Source organism: Misgurnus anguillicaudatus, chromosome 21, assembly GCF_027580225.2.
Source record: "Misgurnus anguillicaudatus chromosome 21, ASM2758022v2, whole genome shotgun sequence".
In the NCBI taxonomy this organism is placed as follows: Eukaryota; Metazoa; Chordata; class Actinopteri; order Cypriniformes; family Cobitidae; genus Misgurnus; species Misgurnus anguillicaudatus.
In genome coordinates, this window is record NC_073357.2 from 61,353,442 (window position 1) to 61,374,650 (window position 21,209).

General features: G+C 38.8%; 1 protein-coding gene across 2 annotated transcripts in view; it reads left to right on the plus strand.

Moving 5' to 3' along the window:
* Positions 1–2,140: 2,140 nt before the first annotated feature.
* LOC129453357 (macrophage mannose receptor 1) overlaps positions 2,141–21,209 on the plus strand; it is a 54,099-nt gene continuing 35,030 nt past the window's right edge. The window contains exons 1-13 of one of the 2 annotated variants that reach the window (XM_073859574.1): positions 2,141–2,292; positions 2,604–3,005; positions 3,367–3,540; positions 3,644–3,799; positions 3,882–3,995; positions 7,549–7,689; positions 16,735–16,917; positions 17,422–17,579; positions 17,686–17,799; positions 18,114–18,229; positions 18,307–18,455; positions 18,555–18,751; positions 18,849–18,964. In XM_073859574.1, coding sequence (XP_073715675.1) covers positions 2,220–2,292; positions 2,604–3,005; positions 3,367–3,540; positions 3,644–3,799; positions 3,882–3,995; positions 7,549–7,689; positions 16,735–16,917; positions 17,422–17,579; positions 17,686–17,799; positions 18,114–18,229; positions 18,307–18,455; positions 18,555–18,751; positions 18,849–18,964 — 2,093 coding nt within the window. In that variant the 5' untranslated portion in view covers positions 2,141–2,219. The remainder of the gene's footprint in view (positions 2,293–2,603; positions 3,006–3,366; positions 3,541–3,643; positions 3,800–3,881; positions 3,996–7,548; positions 7,690–16,734; positions 16,918–17,421; positions 17,580–17,685; positions 17,800–18,113; positions 18,230–18,306; positions 18,456–18,554; positions 18,752–18,848; positions 18,965–21,209) is intronic. The other variant, XM_073859575.1, reaches the window with a different exon arrangement.

Genomic DNA, 21,209 nt, shown 5'->3' on the forward strand with positions numbered 1-21,209 from the left:
GTAAGTAAAGAGAAAAAATTCTAAGCTTACAAAGAAAAATCAGATCACTGGCAGAGGTCATTTGACACCAATGAGGACATATTTATGAATAAAGACATTGGTTTTGATAAATAAAACACTTAAAACCCTACTTACAGTCCTTTTAATGCTTCATTCTCATTGGCTGAGAAACATTCACTGTGCATTATTATTCAATTATTATTCCAGCTCGGTCGACCGCATTACAGTTCATTACTGAAAACCAGGCTTTAGATGAGATGCTTAAAAAAAAAATCTGACTCACAATAGCATTTTAAATGGAAAACCTGTCAAATGTCTTAAAATAAACATCTGAACAATGTCTTATGGTGTGGTAATTGTGGTAGGCCTATAAGCGGAATAACTGACTCGTGGCCGCATAACTCCTTGAAGTGTGCATTATTTTCAAATATTTGTTATTTTCAAAAATATCATACTACAGCTAAATTGCATATTCATAATTAATCAAAATAAATAATCTAATTTAAATACACAGAACTACGTCTAAAACTAAAAATACTGAAAGGTATGCTGCTTAAAGGAATAGTCTACTCATTTTCAATATTAAAATATGTTATTACCTTAACTAAGAATTGTTGATACATCCCTCTATCATCTGTGTGCGTGCACGTAAGCGCTGGAGCGCGCTGCGACGCTTCGATAGCATTTAGCTTAGCCCCATTCATTCAATGCTACCATTTAGAGATAAAGTTAGAAGTGACCAAACACATCAACGTTTTTCCTATTTAAGACGAGTAGTTATACGAGCAAGTTTGGTGGTACAAAATAAAACGTAGCGCTTTTCTAAGCGGATTTAAAAGAGTAACTATATTTTATGGCGTAATAACACTTTTGGGAGTACCTCGACTCGGCGCAGTAACACCCTCCCTCTCCCATTATGAGAGGGAGAAGGGGAGCGGACTTTTCAGGCGAGTCGAAGTACTCCCAAAAGTGCTATTACGCCATAAAATATAGTTCCTCTTTTAAATCCACTTAGAAAAGCGCTACGTTTTATTTTGTACCACCAAACTTGCTCGTATAACTACTCGTCTTAAATATGAAAAACGTTGATGTGTTAGGTCACTCCCAACTTCATCTCCAAATGGCACCATTGAACGAATGGGGCTAAGCCAAATGCTATCGTAGCGTCGCAGCGCGCTCCAGCGCTTACATGCACGCACACAGATGATAGAGGGATGTATCAACAATTCTTAGTTACGGTAATAACATATTTTAATATTGAAAATGAGTAGACTATTCCTTTAAGACTTGTTATTGGCTGTTGTATTTAAATAAATAATGAGGTGAATCTATTAAAGGATTTGATGGATGTTTTGTGGATATTTTTATCAATCATTGATTAACGTATAATTGTTTTATATGTTTATGTTTTAGTGTTGCCGTACATGTTCTGATTTATATTCTAAAGATGTGTTATTTAAAGTTACCTTTGTAACTTTATTGTACTTGTAGATTAGTACTTGTATTCCTTTGAGCAAAATACTGCCGAAGAGAGCTTGTACTACTGGTATAAGTAAGTAACCAAATTCACCTAGCAGATATTTTGTCTTAAATAATAAGATTGCTCAATCACCATACCCCCTAACCTTACAACGCTTTCTGAAAGGGTTTATTGGTTCCAAAAGGTACTGAGGCAGGTTAAAAAAATTAGCATTTAGTAAAATTTGTTTTGCGAGTCAATTTAAGTTATTATTTTAAGTTTTGGCTTGTAAAAAGTTAACATAATTAAAAAAATAATAATAATATTGAAATATTTTAACTTAGTGAAAGTAATATAAAATAAATGTTGATTTGACAAAAATGCTGTGTATTCTTTACAGTGTGTGCAAATTATATCTTACTGGTAAAAATGACACGTTGTTAAGTGTGTGAAGAGCACATCATTGAATTTACTGGTAATTCTGTTAATTTCCTGAAATAACTTTTGTGCCACTGAATCATCTACTTAAATCTCATGTTTGGAGAAACAAATAAAGGCCTTAAAATGCGTCTACATTGCTTACAAGGAAAAATGGAAAACTCCCTAAGAAGTTCAAATGAGGAAGAAACTTTCGACTTACTTTTAAACCAGAACCACGTTAACCACATGACCGTATAGAAACTTTAACAAGAGTGTATATAAGTCTCTAACTTCCCAAACACACGCTGGATTTCTTCATGTGTGGATCACAAGTTCAGATATGAAGATGTTTTGTGTTCAACTGTTTGTTTTGATTTGTTTGTATTCTGCAGTACAGCCGTCCAGTCAAACAGGTACATTGGTTTATTTTCAACATTTATTTTGAATGTAAGATATTATTATTGTATAATGGACACTTAAATATTTAATATCTTTTTTCACTTTTCATTACAGTAACATATAAATATAACATACAAATGTATCTGTCTATCTAGATGTGGTGTTAAAGGTTGAGCATCATTCTAAACCAAATACAGTAGATATAAATAATATAGATGCTTCATGAGTTCTGCATGTCAGTGGCACTTCAGGTTTAGTGAATGACTTAAAAAAACTTGGTCAGTGTAATTAAATATCATTGACATTGATATCTATTTTTCTTTAGACAGCAGCTCTTTTCTCATCTACAATAAGGTTCACAACAGATGTGTGAATGTCATTAATGCCAGTGTTATACAGACGGCACCGTGTGATGTATCTTCTGATGCTCAGCGTTTCCGATGGGTTTCATCTTCAAGAATTATCAGCGTCTCTCTTAAACTCTGTTTGGGAGCTCAAAGCGTTAAAGACTGGGTGAAAATTATCCTTCTGCCCTGTAAAGAGCTCAGTCCTCTACAGACCTGGGAATGTAAAAAGGAGACCTTGTTTGGCTTAAAGGGACAACCGTTACATCTGAACTACGGCAATAATGAAGAGATAAATATGATGCTGTTTAAGGGAAATGGATCTTGGAGTCGCTGGCAGATTTATGGGACTACAGACAATCTGTGTTCTCATGGATATCAAGGTACATCTACAATATTAAGTAATGAATACAAACTTTGGATAGCAACTGAAAATTTAGTAAATGTTATCATTACATTTATGTGATATTTTTACAGGGATACGCTGACATTGGTTTAGCTCAGCTTAGTGTTTTGTAATTCTGTTTATAGCTTTTATTGTAATAGTCCTTCTACAATCTTTAAGACGTCACTGTTTTAATTTTGTAGATGTGTGGAACTGGGGTGCACTTCATGATGTTGATATCATTTCTCTTTGCTTTTCACCCTGCTGTTCATTATTTTGAGTTACAACCCATCAGTGGAGATTCACTCGTTCACTACATTGATATTTCTCTTTCTTTCCTCTAATTTTGTGTCCTGTAGCGATTTATACTCTGGGTGGGAATTCATTTGGAAAGCCATGTCAGTTTCCCTTTAAGTTTAATGACAAGTGGTTCGCTGAGTGCATCACGGAGGGAAGATCAGACAGCAAACTGTGGTGTTCAACTGAGACAGATTATGATACTGACAAGAAATGGGGCATCTGTCCAACCAAACGTAAGACCATAAATAAAATACAGCAAATATAATGATAAAATGCATGCAAAAGCACTTGAAGCTTTTAAAACTGATTGTAATTTTAATTATTGTTTGACTCAAGACGTCTCAGGGTGGGACAGTGATCCAGTAACTGGTGTATTATATCAGAGAAACACACAATCGGCACTGACCTGGCATCAAGCTCGAGCCAGCTGCCAACAACAAGATGCAGATCTTCTCAGTATATCAGAACTACATGAACAGTCTTATATATCAGGTACACAGATCTCACTATTATTCTAAACTAAAATGATTTCATCCACTAAACAAAGTAGCATTTCATGAACTTTATATATCAGGCTTGACAGATCTCTTGGGTTCAGCAATATGGATTGGACTCAACAGTCTTGACTTTGAGAGTGGATGGCAGTGGAGTAATGGAAACCCCTTCAGATATCTCAACTGGGCTCCTGGTAACTAACATTCATGACACGGCAAAATCCCCAGTGTTAAATTAACAATGCTCAGTGTTTATATAGGTCCACACTACAGAGTGTTATAAAGCAATCTGTGACGTTATCGTCTCTATTGCCATCTCTGTTTGAAACCTAAAATTGAATTTTACAATAAGAGTTATTTATTAACTTAGGTTTAGATGTTGGCTTTGTTTTATTTCAAGTAGCCATTATGGTGATCAGTGTTTGTGTTAGTTGGACTCTTTATTATTAGCTTGTTTATTTTTTTCGGGCTGCTATAACTTTGTGTGTTTAAAACATGTTTGTTGTGACAAAAAAAAAATTAAATGTTGTCTAATTTAGACACACACATTAAGAGTATGGATCTTAAGAATGGTGACAATAAAATGAAAAGCTTCATGCTGCAATGCATGCTGGATATCAACAAATGACAAATCTCATCCAGAACTCCCAGAATGCACTGCAGCATAAATACGTAAATAATGAACATTTTGACAATTTTCTTTGTTACCATTGTTGTGTTTCATACTTGTCTTGCTGTTTGTGTGTTTAAATTACACAATGGTTAATATTTAAATATACATTCTTTCAAAATTTTTAGAATGACAAACTGCTATGAGAGTGCTGGATCTCATACTGTAGTTTCACATTACTGAGAGAGAAAGATAGTTCTGATGAGTAAGCAAACACTTTATAGATGATGATGTTTGACATTATGTATCAACCACCATAATAGAATTGCAACATGGTCTCTTCTTCGTCACAACAAAGATGCTTTAAACACACAAAGTTATAGCAGCCAGAAAAAAAAACAAATAAGCTAAAATCAAGAGTCCACCTAACACAAACATTGATCACCACAATGACGACTTTAAATAAAACAAAGCCAACATCTAAACCTAAGTTAATAAATATCTCTACAAGTAAGATGTAAGATGTAACATGCAATTTTTAGGTTTCAAGCAGATATTTTGATAGAGAGGATAAAGTCACAAATTGCAGCTTTTAGAGGGACATTCCACTTATTTTGAAAAAATGCTCATTTTCCAGCACCCCTACAGTTAAACATTTGATTTGTACCGTTTTGGATCTCCGGGTCTAGCGGTACCACTTTTAGCATAGCTTAGCATAATCCATTGAATCTGTAATTAGACCATAAGCATCACGCTAAACATAAAGACTTTAGATATTTTTCCTATTTAAAACTTGACTCTTCTGTAGTTCGTGTACTAAGACCAACAGAAAATTAAAAGTTGTGATTTTCTAGGTCGATATTGCTAGGAACTATACTCCCATTCTGGATTAATAAAAATGCAATTTGCGTCTATAACAGCAGGTGTAGTGATATTACACACTGCCCGAAAATAGTTCCCTTGGTAACTTTCAAAAGTAGAGGACTATTTTCAGGCGTTGCATAATATTCAAATGTTTAACTCTAGGAGAGCTGGAAAATGTCCTTTTAACTCTGCTTCAGTGTTACTTTTTAACACTCTGTGGACCCATATAAACACCGAGCATTGTTAATTTAATACTTGGGATTTTGCTGTAAGGAAACACAGTGAACTTTATACATGATCCAGTTGAAAAGCAGATCAATGGTTTAGATGAAGAGTTTCGTTGCAAAACTAGATAAATCCATTTTTTTACATTTTTGTCAAAACATGTTTATTATTATGTTTTCATGTTATTATTTTGTTTTATGGTGCTACTTAGCTGTATTTTTTAAGTTATGAAGGTTTAAATCAAAACAAACCTACTGCAGTTGAATTGAAATTAATTGGAATGCACAACCAAAAAACGAGATTTCTGAACAATTAAAAAAATAGTGGTTATCTCGTTTTGCAACGAAACTCTTCAGATGTAAATGTTTTCAAATTAAATCAAAGTTAATTTATAGGGAACCTTTTTAAAACAGCAGGTGTTCACCAAAGTGTTGTACATACAGTATAAAATAAACAGTAGAAATAAAAAGCATAAAAAGAATCAAATAAAAATAAAATAAAAACACAATAAAATATGCAATAAAAACGATAATGATCAGTAACACACACCCTGAGGCTATTTTGGGGATTTCCGCCTGGATTTGGCCTACCCAATTTCAAAAGCTTCCCATACCCACATGCAGAGGTGTACATACAAAAGTTTGGTATCATTTTACACGAAAGCCTTTGAAATTACATAAAACACTGTTGAAAGTGCTAAACATGGTTGTATGTGTTGTCAGTCCTCTAATAAACACAAAAATAAACAGGCGCTTTTTGATGTTTTTTTTAAGTCTTTATTTAAAAGTGGCCTTGGGTGCTCCAACAACCTGCAGACAGTTTTGTTAATGTCAGCCTACAGAGGAAAAAAATTCTCTATCATAATCTATGCAGAAGTTATTTTACTCCAACTGAAAGGAGGAATAATATCCTTTTTGTATACATTTTCCGCCTAAACATATTTGAAGTGTCCCCATAACCACATACATTGGAATAAATGCAATATCTTTATATCATTTTACAGGAAACCCTTTTAAGTAACATAAAAAGCTGCTGTTTGTGACTAATATTGTTATTTATGTTGTTTTTCATATGATGAAACACCAAATTTTCTTGTTTTTGAAAGTGAATAACTCTGGTTCTGTGTGCTCTAGCAGACTGCAGATAATTCTGGTTGTTACCAGCAGCAGACAGTAAACACACTAAAAAGAAAGATGTCTTTAAATGTCGAATTCAAAAGTTATTCTTATTTTACTAAAGGGTGTGAAAATACACTTTTCATATAAATATTAATTTTTTGTTTTGCACATAATAAATAGCAAGGGATTATTCATGCACACAACCAAAGAAAATGCTGTGAAGGGACAATTTTTTTTATAGTAGGACCTAAGAGAAAAGATGGTGTAGCATTTGTGGCTATCTGAGGCAGTTCACACTCAAGTTTCACATACGTTTACAAAAGACGATTTTTTACCTCATTATTCATTCGACGATTGAAAATATGAAATATGTGAATATTAAATGATATAAAAAAATATGGGTGGGGGTGATAGTGTAAATTAAGTGTAAATAACTTTCTTACAGTAAAATATATGTCAAAGTGATGAATATCTGCAGAAAGTAGAGATTTTAAGCTTTCAAACAATATCTCATATGTGGTACTGGGATCTATGACAGACCATTAAAAATTAAAGGAATATTTTATATTAAGTAATATTAAATAATTTTTGATCCGGGACAGAGGGTTTAAGAGGTTTAAAAGAACTCCTAACAGGTAACTCTAATACTGCGTTATATGCTGCACTATACAAATATGTTTTTAAATGAGATTAAAAAACAGCAAGTGAAGGTGCCTGCCTAATGTACAAAGGTAAATTTTTCCAGAGTTTTGGGGCCACTACTGCAAAGGCACGGTCACCTCTGCTCTTTAATCTTGCATTGGGGGAGACTACAAGCAGTTGCCCAGCAGACCTAAGTGATCTGGATGGAGCATATGGCTGTAATAGATCTGAAAGGTAATTAAGAGCAGTATTTTTTATTGTTTGAATGTCATCTTTATATTTCTGTAGGTCATCCCTCTCTGGAGCCCGGCCTTAACTGTGCTGCATTAAACGCTGGTAAAGCATCCAAGTGGGAAAGTCTGGCCTGCAGTAAGAAGTTAGGTTACATTTGCCGCAAGGGAAATTCAACAGATATCACACCTTCAACAGGTATATAGATTGACCTTTTGTGGTTGCATGGTTCCATAAAGACACCATCCCAATAATAGCTTTTGAACCTTTTTTGCTGCATGGTATTATATTATATATGTATAGGTGTGATTAGCCTGTTATGCTGGCATCCCTATTTTTGAGCATTTTCTGAAAAATGACAACCCCAAACTAAAATGTTTGCAGCTCTTAAACCCTAAGGTCTATAACAAAATACTTGTTATTTTGAATGTGGTCGCTAATGAATAAACCCCAGATTCCAGTCCTCATCCGTGTCAGCTGATCACAAGGAGACACACACACAAAGTTTGAGTCATAAGACATACAACTCTTTGCTATGTATTCACTGTAAAAAAAACTTTGCTGCATTAAAATTTGTTGTTAAATCAACTAAGATTTACAAGTCATGTCAACAAAGATGAGTTGTCATAACTTATAAAATTAAGTTGACTTTTCTCAACTATATTTTATAAGTTATAACAACTCACCTGTAGTTATAACAACTCATCTCTAGTCAAGATGAATAATAGCAAGTTGAAATGACTTGTAAATCCGAGTTGATTCAACAAAAAATTTTAAGGCAGCAAAGTATTTTTTACAGTATGATTTAATAAACATGAACACACACACACACACACACATTCTGGTTTCCATGTTTTGTGGGGACATTCCATAGACGTAATGCATTTTATACCATACAAACTGTATATTCTATTCCCCTTACCTACCCCATTCTGTAGAAATGAGTGATGAGCCCATGGTAAATTCAAACCAGCTGTATTTATTATGTAAACATGTAGCGTATATTCAGTTTACAGCATACACAGCCACAGGCAACAAACCGAAACTAAAACACTTCAACCCGGCAGGCGAATATAAAACAGCGCCAACCGGACTCATGCGCATGCGCACTTTCACTAGTACGGTGTCTCTCAGTGTCCATACAGTACGCAAACGCAATCATTCACAAGAATGATCTACATCCTCCTTCTTTAGATTGTGCTTCCTACGGCGAAACTGAATAAAAGGTTAGGTATTGACTTACAACACTATAACAGTTAAATTTTCCATATTGGGAAATTGTACTTGTAACATTCAAAACATTTTAACATTCTTTTGTGAAATAAGTGCATTAAGTGGCATATGAAGACATTTTCACTGGAACAAAATTATTATTTTTTTTCTTTTTATAACATAGAGCTTTATGCTATGCACTATAATCAGAGCTATAGAGTCCCATAGAGTCTATTGCAAAATAACAAAAAAATATTTCTTTTTGTTTTTTAAATGTCCTTGGTTCGCAGTCCATAACAGTGAGATGCTCATAGCTTATACTTTGGATTAGGCCTACAGACGCGACCCGAGCGTGTCACGTACAGTGTGTTACCTGGTGTTACCTTCGTTGGAGACTGAACAGCAGGCCTCTGCTGATTGCTGGTAGGCTGAGGTGTTACCTGGGTCTCTCGAGGTATGTGTGGTGTTTGTGGTGTGTGTGGGGGACTGACTGGTGTAGCCGGATTGGCGTATTGACAATCAAAGTCTGCTGGGTTGACCTGTAGTGGTGGTGGCTCGGCGACTGGGAGGATGTGGCGGTGATTTCTCCTGTAGGTCCCTCCGTTAGACTCGATGATGTATGAGCGTGGTTCCTCACACACTTCCTTCACAGTGCCCAAGTGGTCGTGTCCCTTGATGGTCTGCATCCTTACGACTTGTCCTTCTTCAAGTGGCTGTAGTGGGCGGCTTGATGCATCATAGTACCGCTTTTGAATGAGTCTTTTATTTTGAAGTTGGGCAGTGACCCGCTTTGTGTTTTTCGGGGCTGGCTCTAGCAGTTTGGTGCTGATAGGAAAAGTCGAGCGTGTCTGTCGTGACATCAGACGTTCTGCAGGCGAGCCCAATGCTTGGTCGCGGGGAATGTTCCTGATGTTCAGCAGGTTAAGATACACATCAGTCCCATCTCTGTGAGATTTTTCCATCAGTAGTTTGGCACTACGGACTGCTCTTTCTGCCAATCCGTTTGACTGTGGATATCCCGGGCTGCTGGTGACGTGAATGAAGTCCCACTGCTTGGCGAAATCCTTGAAGCGTTGGCTTGTGTATTGCCTGGCATTATCACTGATGAGGATGTGAGGTGTTCCATGGACAGAAAAATGCCTTTTCAGCTTTGTGATCACAGCTGCTGAAGTTGTGTCGCGGAGAAGGTCAATTTCATACCACCCTGAGTATGAGTCCACCAGCACGTGGTACTGTTGTCCGTGCCACTCAAACATATCAGTAGCCACCGTAGACCATGGCAAGGCTGGAACTGGATGTGGCTGTAAAGGTTCCTTTTGCTGGTGTGGTCTGGTGCTATTGCAGATGGAGCATGATATCAGTTCTTCTGCAATGTCCTTGTTCATTGATGGCCAAAAGACAGTGCTCCTGGCCCTGCGTCTGGTTGCCTCTAAGCCTGGGTGACCTCTGTGTACAATATTGATGTATTCCCGGTGCAGAGAGTGCGGAATTACTGCTTTGTGGCCCTTGATTACTATTCCATCTTCCACCACCAGATCATCTCTGTAAGGGAAGAATGAACGAATGGATGGGTGGACGCTGCGTTCTTTGTCAGGCCATCCACGTTGAATAACTGTGCTGAGAGTTTGTAGCACCTGATCCTGTGCTGTGTGTGTCCGGAGTTCTTCTAGTCTGTTAGTTGAGATGTAGCTGATGGACATCATGTCAAATGTACTGTTTGCAGCTGGGCTTTGTGAAACAGGTTTGTTTGGAGCTCGTGATAGGGTGTCGGCTAAGTACATGTGCTTACCATTCTTGTAGACCAGCGTGATGTCATAAGCTTGTAACTGTAGTAACATCCTTTGCAGTCGGGCAGGAGCAGTGTGAATGGGCTTTTTTAGGATCGTTACGAGGGGTTGGTGGTCAGTTTCAATGACTGTGGGCTTCCCATACACGTAATCCCTGAATTTGGTGCACGCAAACACCACTGCCAATAGCTCCTTTTCGATTTGGGCGTAACAGGTTTCCGTGTCGGTGAGCGTGCGAGATGCGTAAGCGACTGGTCTCTCCTCCTGTAGACATGCAGCACCAAGTCCATAACATGACGCATCACAGGTCAGTGTAACTGGTTTCCTTACATCATAGTAAGATAAGACTGGAGGGCTGGATAGGCACGATTTGAGACGATCGAGCGCCTGCTGATGCTGTGGAAGCCAGCACCACGCAGTGTCTTTGTGTGTGAGCTGTCTCAGAGGCGCTGCCATCTCGCTTAGGTTCGGGATGAACTTCCCAAGATAATTTACCATGCCAAGAAATCGCTGCATTGCTGGGACATCCTGAGGGACTGGCATGTTTGTGATCGCCATGGTCTTGGCAGGGTCGGCTTTAAGGCCCTCATTTGTAAATATGTGGCCTACATAGCAGACCTGGTCCAGGCGGAACTTGCATTTGAGACGATTCAGCCTGAGGTTTATCTCCCGGGCTGGGTCAAGCACTCGTTTTAGGTTGGTGTCATGTTCAGTAGCATCACAACCTCCTACAATGATGTCGTCCACTATAATAGCACACGGATATCCTGCAAATAGCTGCTCCATTGAGCGCTGGAAAACTTCGCTTGCTGAACTTATGCCGAATGGCATACGGAGGAATCTGTAGCGCCCGAACGGTGTGCTGAAAGTGGTGAGCATTGATGACTTATCATCGAGAGGTATCTGCCAGAATGAGCTCTTTGCGTCTAATACAGAGAACACCGTTGCACCTGACATCTGGGTGGCAACTTCCTCAACGCTACGCATTGGATAGTGGGGTCTCTTCAGAGCAGTGTTGAGGTCCTTTGGATTAATACACAGTCTGATTTCTTGTTTGTCTTTCTTGTGTGTTGCTACCATAGACGAGACCCAGTCTGTAGGTTCTGAAACTGTAGTTATGACACCGTTATTCTGCATGTTGTCGAGCTCGGCTTTGACACGTGTCTGCATTGCCACTGGAATACGATGTGCAGGACGAACTACTGGTTGTACAGTTGGATCCAGTGTCATAGAGTATATGATAGGAAGTTTCCCTAGCTCGTCACTGAACACATCTTTGTATTGTGCGAGTATCTGTTGGGTGAAATCGTCATCGTTCTCAGTGCTAACATGATGAACGTGGGGGCTCATTGTGACAATACCCATGCGCACACATGCACGAAATCCCAGAAGTGGCACTACATCTCGGTCCACGAGAAAAAAAGGTATTGTGTGTTGCTCTCCATCTAAACAGCAAGGCAGTGTGACTATACCAGTAGTTTCTATTTTGCTGCCTCCATAAGCCACTAAGTTGGTGTCTTTGCTGCATTTTACTGGTCGCTCGCCATCAGCAAGTTCTTGGAAGGCATCTTTTGACATCACGTTGCACTTAGCACCTGTATCTACTTTCATTTAAAAGGGCTTGTTATGTATGTGCAGTGTAACAAATCCTTCATTTGTTCTTTCTGTTTGAGGAGTGATGGTGTTCACACACTTGTCATTGAGTTCAACACCGTCCACATAAAAAGTGTCATCACAGACGCTGTTGTCTGTCTTTTCCAGTTCCAACTGGTGAACAGATTTTCTATAGTCTTTGTGCCTTGCATAGCTTTTCTTTTCATAGCCTTGGCGGTATGATATGGACTTACAGCATTTTTTGTAATGATTGAATTTTTTACAGTTATGGCATTGCTGGCCAAAAGCAGGACACTTGTCTCTCTGTGCAGTATGGCTACCTCCACAATTGCTGCAATTTGTAATGCATTTTGCCTCTTGTTTGCCTGCTTGAGGTTTATATCTTGACCTTTGGTGCCACCCACTGGAATTTGGCTGAATTGCGTCGACAGTGGTTGCTGTTTGGGGCATGGCTAGCGTTCTATTACTTTCTTCAGTCATCTCACATATGCGGCAGATTGTGATAGCTTTTGTGAGAGTTAATTCGCTGTCACGTAGCAAAGCCTTTCTTATGCTGTCATTTCTGATGCCACATACTATTCTGTCACATATCAGTTCATCGGTAAGGTTTCCAAAGTGACAACCGTTAGCTTTGATCCTCAAGTCATTAATGTAGGATTCGATAGTTTCACCTTGCTTTTGATTTCGTGAATGAAACTTGTGTCTCTCCATAGTTTTGTTATGTTGAGGGTTACATACCTCCCGAAATTTTCGTTTCAGACACTCAGGGTCTTCTCTAGACTCAGCTTGGACGATAATGGCTCCCCCTTCACCTTGCGCTCTCACCTCCGCTGCATAAACAAACGAACGCTCCCGTTTGATGGCCTCCGCTCCTGCGAGATTGAGGAGGATATATGCCTTTGTTTTGTCAGACTTGTCAGAGTGCGCCGCTGCTATAAAGATGTCGTACTCCTGTTCAGAAACTCGCCAATTCTCTGCGAGGTTCCCGTCGAAAACGAGGGGGTCTGGTCTACGAAATCCATCCGCCATCACGTCTTTAATCGTAACTTTAACTTGTGTTTAACAAAACTCACAGGCGATAGATTCGTTTCATCTTCTGACACCATGTAGAAATGAGTGATGAGCCCATGGTAAATTCAAACCAGCTGTATTTATTATGTAAACATGTAGCGTATATTCAGTTTACAGCATACACAGCCACAGACAACAAAACCGAAACTAAAACCCTTCAACCCGGCAGGCGAATATATAACAGCGCCAACCGGACTCCTGCGCATGCGCACTTTCCCTAGTACGGTGTCTCTCAGTGTCCATACAGTGCACAAACGCAATCATTCACAAGAATGATCTACACATTCCCTAACCCCAACCATCACAGAAAACTTTCTGCTACTTCACATTTTCAAGAAACATCATATTGTTTGATTTATAAGTTTGTTTTCTCATGGGGACATCAAAATATCCCCACAAGGTCACAAAAACACTGGTATTCCTATCTTTGTGGGGACAATTGGTCCCCACAACGTGATAATTACCAGGTACACACACACACACACACATACACACACACACACACACACATCACATGAATTATATTTATAATTACAACTGCTTTATGCTCGCCAAATAACTTATAAAATAACTTATAATGCTCAGCATTGCTGGTAATACTCATATTTTCCCCACATATCTTATTTTCTTGTTTTGAGTTTTTTAATTCTATTCATCACATTCTCATAACCATAAATATTCATACCTGTCAACCCTCCCGTTTTTCCCGGGATTTCTCACGTATTTTACCATTAATTCCCGCCATCTTCCCGTCTAAACGATTTCCTGTATTTCTCCTGTATTTTTAGTCTTTCTATAATAAATCCCACATTAGTGTATTTGATGTTTGCTACATTCACCTCCGGTATAGCAGACGGCAGTATATCTGTAACATTTCACTCAAATGACACCTGCCAATGTAACAAGAAGAAAAAAGCTTCCTGGGAATGGGTTGAAGATTAAGAGCTGCAGGCAAAAATACAAACGCAAGTCCGCCCGGCAGCGTACACAAACCTGACACACGGCTGTTTGTTTCACTCAGAAGGTGTTAAGGAAAACAACCAAGGAATACAACTTCTGCAACTTATCTGCATAACAAGTCACTTGCTGCTGCAAGAGAGCCATACAAACAATTATACAACACTGCAAAAAATTACTTTCAAGAAAAAATTTACTCAGTATTTTTGTCTTGTTTTTAGTAAAAATATCTAAAAATTCTTAAATTAAGATGTATTTTCTTGATGAGCAGAGCGACCCAAGAAAATAAGTCTAGTTTTTAGTCCAAAAATATTAAATTTATACCCCATTGGCAGATTTTTTTATGCACAAAATCACTTAAATTTGATATTTTTGGTCTAAAAACAAGACTTATTTTCTTGGGTCGTTTTGCTCATCATGAAAAAACATCTTAATTTAAGAATTTTTAGATAATTTTACTGAAAACATTTTCTTGAAAATCATTTTTTTCAGTGTGTAACGTTAGCTCAGTGTTTCTCAAACTTTTTCTGCCATTCCCCACTTTGGAGGTAGGGAAGGGTTACGAGCCCCACCTGTCTCCAACCACACCCAACAAAATGGTAATCAACTAGGCTTTAAGTTTAAAATTTTCTTCAAAGTCTGATGTTGTTTTAAGGTAGGCTTATATTTAAAGGTGTCATTTTGAGTGTATGGTCAATAAATAGATGAATTAATAGAGATCACAAAAATGACCAACATTTTCTCCCAATAAGAATCAATATTTGATAGAAAATAAACATGATCGATCATACTAATCGGAATTGCGCATATACAATAAATTAGGATCTTGCAGGATTGTTCCCCATTTTTTCATTGTTTTGGATTCAAATGTGAGATGCATTTTGAAGAGTGGACCCTTGAGCTGCAATGTACGCTAAAGTTTCCTGGATTTGTCCAAAATGATTAGAACCACATGACAAGATATGTAAGTACGGAGATTCATAATAATATGCGGTCCGTCTGCATTTCATTGAATCCTTTTCACTCCAATGCATTTATTGCAAAAACAAGCTCAGAACGTGAATCTTGAGTGTATAAATGATGCAAAGTTTATGATTGTTGATTGAATATTTGATGTAAAAGTACAGAAACCCATAGCTATGCCCCTAGGGCCCGCCCATGGGCCGATGCAGGTTACTGATTGTATGTCTAAATATTTTTCCCTAATATAACATTGTACATTATGAAGTGCACTTGCACATGCTAATTAATATTATTTTAACTGTTGATAAAATAAGCACGTCATCTGCAGCTCTTAATGTAGGGCATCTTTAACAAGAGAGAAACAACGGGCACACACAATTTCAGGTTTCCTAAATGAAGCTCGTTTGGGACTATATAAAAATATATTAAATCAAAAGATAATTGCTGAACGCGCGGTTGACCCTTGTGTTGGCATGCTACTCATTTCAAACTCAAAAAATCTGTTGAATACCTCTGTATGACATTGTTGTGAAGAACTTTTAATTTAGCACTTTTTAAAGAGTGTATTATCTTGCCCTATTTAATAATACAGCACAATTTTATAATTTATAGCAATTTATCTTGCGTACACCCAGGGTATGGATCACGGACAACCAGGGGTCCCCGGACCCACTTTGAGAACCCCTGGCCTAGAAAAGGAGTTGGTTTCGACAGGTTCAGAGGAAATTTAAAGCTGGACATTGTCAGCATAACAATGAAAGCTGATATTATGTTTCCTAATAATGTCTCCTTGAGATAGCATGTATAACCAAAGAGGGCGCATGTCACTCCTCTCTTTGTCAGGTTACATTGGCTTCCTATAGCAGTTCGCATCAAATTCAAACCTCTGCTCCTGGCCTTTAAAATCACCATTGGGTCAGCGCCCCCTTACATTCAATTGCTTACACTGCAAAACATTACTTTCTTAGTATTTTTGTCTTCTTTTCATTAAAAATATCTAAAAATTCTTAAATTAAGATGCCTTTTCCTGATGAGAAAAACGACCCAGGAAAATTAGTCTAGTTTTAGACCAAAAATATCAAATTTAAGTGATTTTGTGCATAAAACAAGCAAAACCCCATTGGCAGATTTTTTTGCTTGTTTTATACACAAAATCACTTAAATTTGATATTTTTGGTCTAAAAACTATTTTCTTGGGTTGTTTTGCTCATCAAGAAAAGGCATCTTAATTTAAGAATTTTTAGATATTTTTAATGAAAACAAGACAAAAATACTACAAAAAAAATTCTGCCAACACCTCACTTGCTATTATCGTGCTTTTTTTCTAGCCTTATCTCTACATTCTCTGTCAAAAAAAAAAACCTTGGCTATGTATAATGTCTTAGCCTTGATGTATTGCTGTTTTGTGTTGCTCTAATTGCTTCTATTGTTACCTCATTTGTAAGTCACTTTGGAAATAAATGTCTGCTTAATAACTAAATGTAGATGTAATAACGTGAAGAGGTTAGGGCCTAGAACTGATCCATGTGGTACACCATATAATACCTCTTTAGTTTTGTGGGAACACACACACAGAGCTCATATTCAATTAATGTTATATGTTTGTCTCTCTCTCTCTCTCTCTCTCTCTCTCTCTCAGGTGTAGATCAGCCTAACTTCTGTCCAGTGCCGTGGGTGCCGTACGCTGGTCAATGTTATTATCTGCAGCGCACAAATAAGACGTGGAGTGATGCTTTGGCCGCGTGTCACAGAGAAGGATCAGATCTGGCCAGCATTCACAACATAGAAGAACACAGTTTCATCATATCACAGACTGGATACAGTATGTCTGTTTAACTAAATTGCATTGGTAACACACACAAAAACATACACGTTCTTGTATAAATGTGAACAGCTGAGCATAGAAAGTAAATCTGACACAATTACCTGTCCCATAAGCCACTTTTGGCACCATATTGGACATGACAGGACTGTCCTTAAACACAACGGTGGAACTGAGGTGTTTTTTTGGGTTAAAAAGCACTATAACATTAATATTTCTACCCAGTGCTTGATATAACATAAAATATGAATATTAGTGTGCTTTTTAGAAATGCCACAGCTCTCCTGTTTACTTTGGTTTGTTTGTAGATCATTCTTGCAAGGTCCAATATGGTGGTGACCTTGACGATAAAACACATAGGCTTAAATGGCGCCTGTTTGGCAACATACAAATAAAGCAATCATTGACTGTTTATTTGATTATCAAAATCTTTGTTAGTGTTGCTACTCTAATAATTTAATATCAGTTGGTGGTATAAAATTAAGTGTTGTTGTTGTTGTGTAGTGTCAACTGATGAGCTCTGGATTGGTCTTAATGATCAAAGGATTCAGAATCTGTTTGAGTGGTCAGATAGATCACACGTCACCTTCACTAAATGGTTTGTTGGAGAACCTTCACACATCACAAATCGAATGGAGGATTGTGTTCTCATCAGAGGAGAGGTGGGTAGTTTTTATATACTTTTTGCTCCTCGTTCTCACTATAGTTTTATCTGTTTGTTTTATGTTCATAATTCTTCATTAGTGATGTTTTACATTTGTGTAATAGGAGGGAAAGTGGTCAGATCATCTGTGTGAAAGAGCTCATGGTTACATCTGTAAGAAGAAAGCTTCCACTAAACCTGAAGGATCTCCAGAGGTCATCAGTCCTGGATGTCCAGCTGTAAGTCTGCATCACCTCATACTCTCTATTTTACTTTTTACTTAAAATCTGATTTTGCTTGGCTTTGATTTGTAATTTGTCACTGCATTTATTGTGTGACTTCGTTGTGTTTATTATATGACATGTATCATACATGTTTCTTCAGTCTATTTGTTAATATATTTTAACAGTCTCTGTGTTTTTTTCTGTATGTTATGTGGTCATGAGAAGTTGACAGAGTTGTGTTGTTGTGTATTACTGTAAGAGTTGTGTAAATATACAGATGAAATTATATATAAGGGACATTTGTTGATATTGGGAATGTCTTTTCACAGGGTTGGTTCAGGTTTGGCTATTACTGTTATAATGTTGCCATGGAAACCAAAACTTTTGATGATGCCAAACTGACGTGTGAGCAGACCGCAGCTAACCTGGTTGATGTTGGCAGCAGGTGAGTAGATGATATTAAGTAACACTTTACTAAATTACAGTGAAATTAATAATACAATGTCATATCTTTGCTATTAGATATGAGAATGCGTTTCTCATCAGTCTGGTTGGTCTTCGATCTGAGAAATATTTCTGGATTGGTTTGTCTAATACTCATCAGACTGAGCAATTCCAGTGGAGCAATGGTGATGAAGTCAAGTATACACACTTTAATGTAGGCATGCCAGGTATGTTGATGAGTTTCATTGTGTTCGGTCTGTGTGACATTAATCAAAGTCAAATCTACAAGAGTTTAACTTCTCACGTCTTTGTATTTTCACACTCAGATAAGCACCGAGGTTGTGTAGCAATGTTAACAGGAACTTCAGCAGGATTATGGGATGTATTGGCCTGCAACACTAAACAGAAATACATCTGTAAGAAAATGGCAGAAGGAGTCACTACAACCCGAGAGCCTCCGACCACACGACCTCTCAGCTGCCCGGATAATTGGATTAAAAAAGATCCAGGAAATTGTATTCAGGTAAATGTGAAGACACACGATTCTCCTGAAACACTGAGCTGTGTAGCTAAATTTTGTTTAGGATAATCACAGTTTTCATACTGTATGTATTTCTTAGGTCTACAGAAAGCAGAAGGATGAGAAAAAGAATTGGTTTGAAGCACGTGACTTCTGTCGAGCTATTGGTGGTGATTTAGCGAGCTTTCATTCAGAAGATGAAATGAATGTGTTACCGTAAGTACTCATATGTTGTAACACACCGAATATATTCTTTATTTTCATTATTATTAGTGTGTAATGTTATGCAAAAGTTTTTTATCATTTCATGAGTTATACATTAAACTGCGTCAGCCAGGGATCTCGTCTGATTGGTGGATCTCGCGAGTTGTAATATCTAGAATGATTTGATGAATATGCTGAATAAAGGGCGGTTGACATTTCACATCTAACCCATACGGCAAAAAATACATTTTCAAATATAATTTCAAATATATTTCCGATTATACAAATAATATATGTGCTGAAATAAATTTTGCAATGTGTTTACAAAAATTTATTTTTGACAATTTTTTGTATATTCTGAAATATATTTTAAAGTGCACCTATTTCATTGGTAAAAAAAATGTTATTTTGTGTATTTGGTATAATACAGTGTGTTTGCGTGGTTTATGGTGAAAAAAACATTATTTTCCACATATCGTACATTTTTATAGCTCGAGATTTTAATCTCTTCGTGAAACGCACAGATTTAAAAAGCTCTATGTCCCAGATTGGCCAGCTAATCTGTACGTTGTGATTGGCCTGAATACCTCTGACGTCAGATGGAAATGTGACTCTCCTTACCATGTTTAAAAGAGTCGCTCACAATGCAATGCTAACAAGAGTTAACTTACAGGCTGTGAGTCTGAAGCGGGAGGAATTATGATAATGTCGGTTATGTCTACATCACCAATCCCAGTGTTATGGTTTGGTGAAGGACGAACCCAAATGCAGACAGATAACTCAAATAGGACCTTTATTTGTGTACAAAACAGAAAATAAAACCCACGAGGGGGCAAAACAACATAACAAGATACTAAATAAACACTAAACTGGACAAGACTAGACTATGACAATAAACACTAAACTTGACAAAACACTATATAACTAACACTTGACTATGACTAGACTAACTGAGACAGAGTACTTACAGGATCACAGAAACAATGCACAAGCACAGGACAACAAACACAAGGATCTTAAATAGAGGAGAACTAATGAGGGCAACAGGTGACAGGAATCAAACAATAATGGGATAATTAATGAGGAAACAAGGGGGCGGGATCAAGAGACGAGACTGAGAGCACATGGCTAGGAATAAACAAAGCCAGTGCTCTCACACAAAACATGGGTCTGTCATGGTTCTGCCACAAGACTAGATTAAACAAAGGACAAAATGGCAGAACCATGACAGAATCCCCCCCTTAAGGAGCGGCTTCCAGACGCTCCCCAGGGGAACACTAAACACGAGACATGACAGACTGACAGATAGACAGACACCAAGAAAACATGACAAATATACACAGGGGCAGACAAGATAACATTACAAGAGGGTTGGGGTGACACAATAAAAACAACAAACAAGGGAGGGGGGGCGGAGACAAAACAGAGTTAACGTGAGGAAGTCCAGGTAGGGTGGAGCTGGGTGGGCAAGGGGTCTTGGGTTCAGGGGTAGTGGAGGGCTTGGGACGAGGAGTCCGGGCAGGCTTGGTAGGGAGCTTGGAAGCAACAGGCTTGGATGGGGATGCAGGCTGGGAAAGGGGAACAAAAGGAGGCAAGGCAGGGTTCCAGGGCATGGTAGGGGTAGACAAGGGAGCCGACGGGGGTGAGCCAGGACTCACTGGGTAGGGGAGAGAGTTCAGGGAAGACATGGAGACAGTAGCAGGGGACCAGGCAGACAAACAGGACGATGGAGCACGGGAGGAAGCAACTGAAGGAGCTGGGGAGACAGGGGGCGCTGCGTCCGGCAGCGGAGACGAGACAGGAACAGACACAGGGGGCGCTGCGTCCGGCAGCGGAGACGAGACAGTGACAGGGGACGCTGCGTCCGGCAGCGGAGACGAGACAGGGTCCGTGACAGGGGGCGCTGCGACCGGCAGCGGAGACGAGACAGGGTCCGTGACAGGGGGCGCTGCGTCCAGCAGCGGAGACGAGACAGAGTCCGTGACAGGGGGCGCTGCGTCCGGCAGCGGAGACGAGACAGGGTCCGTGACAGGGGGCGCTGCTTCCGGCAGCGGAGACGAGACAGGGTCCGTGACAGGGGGCGCTGCGACCGGCAGCGGAGACGAGACAGGGTCCGTGACAGGGGGCGCTGCGACCGGCAGCGGAGACGAGACAGGGTCCGTGACAGGGGGCGCTGCGACGGGCTGCGCAGACGGCAGGGGCTGCAGCGGTGGCTGCGCAGACGGCAGGGGCTGCAGCGGTGGCTGCGCAGACGGCA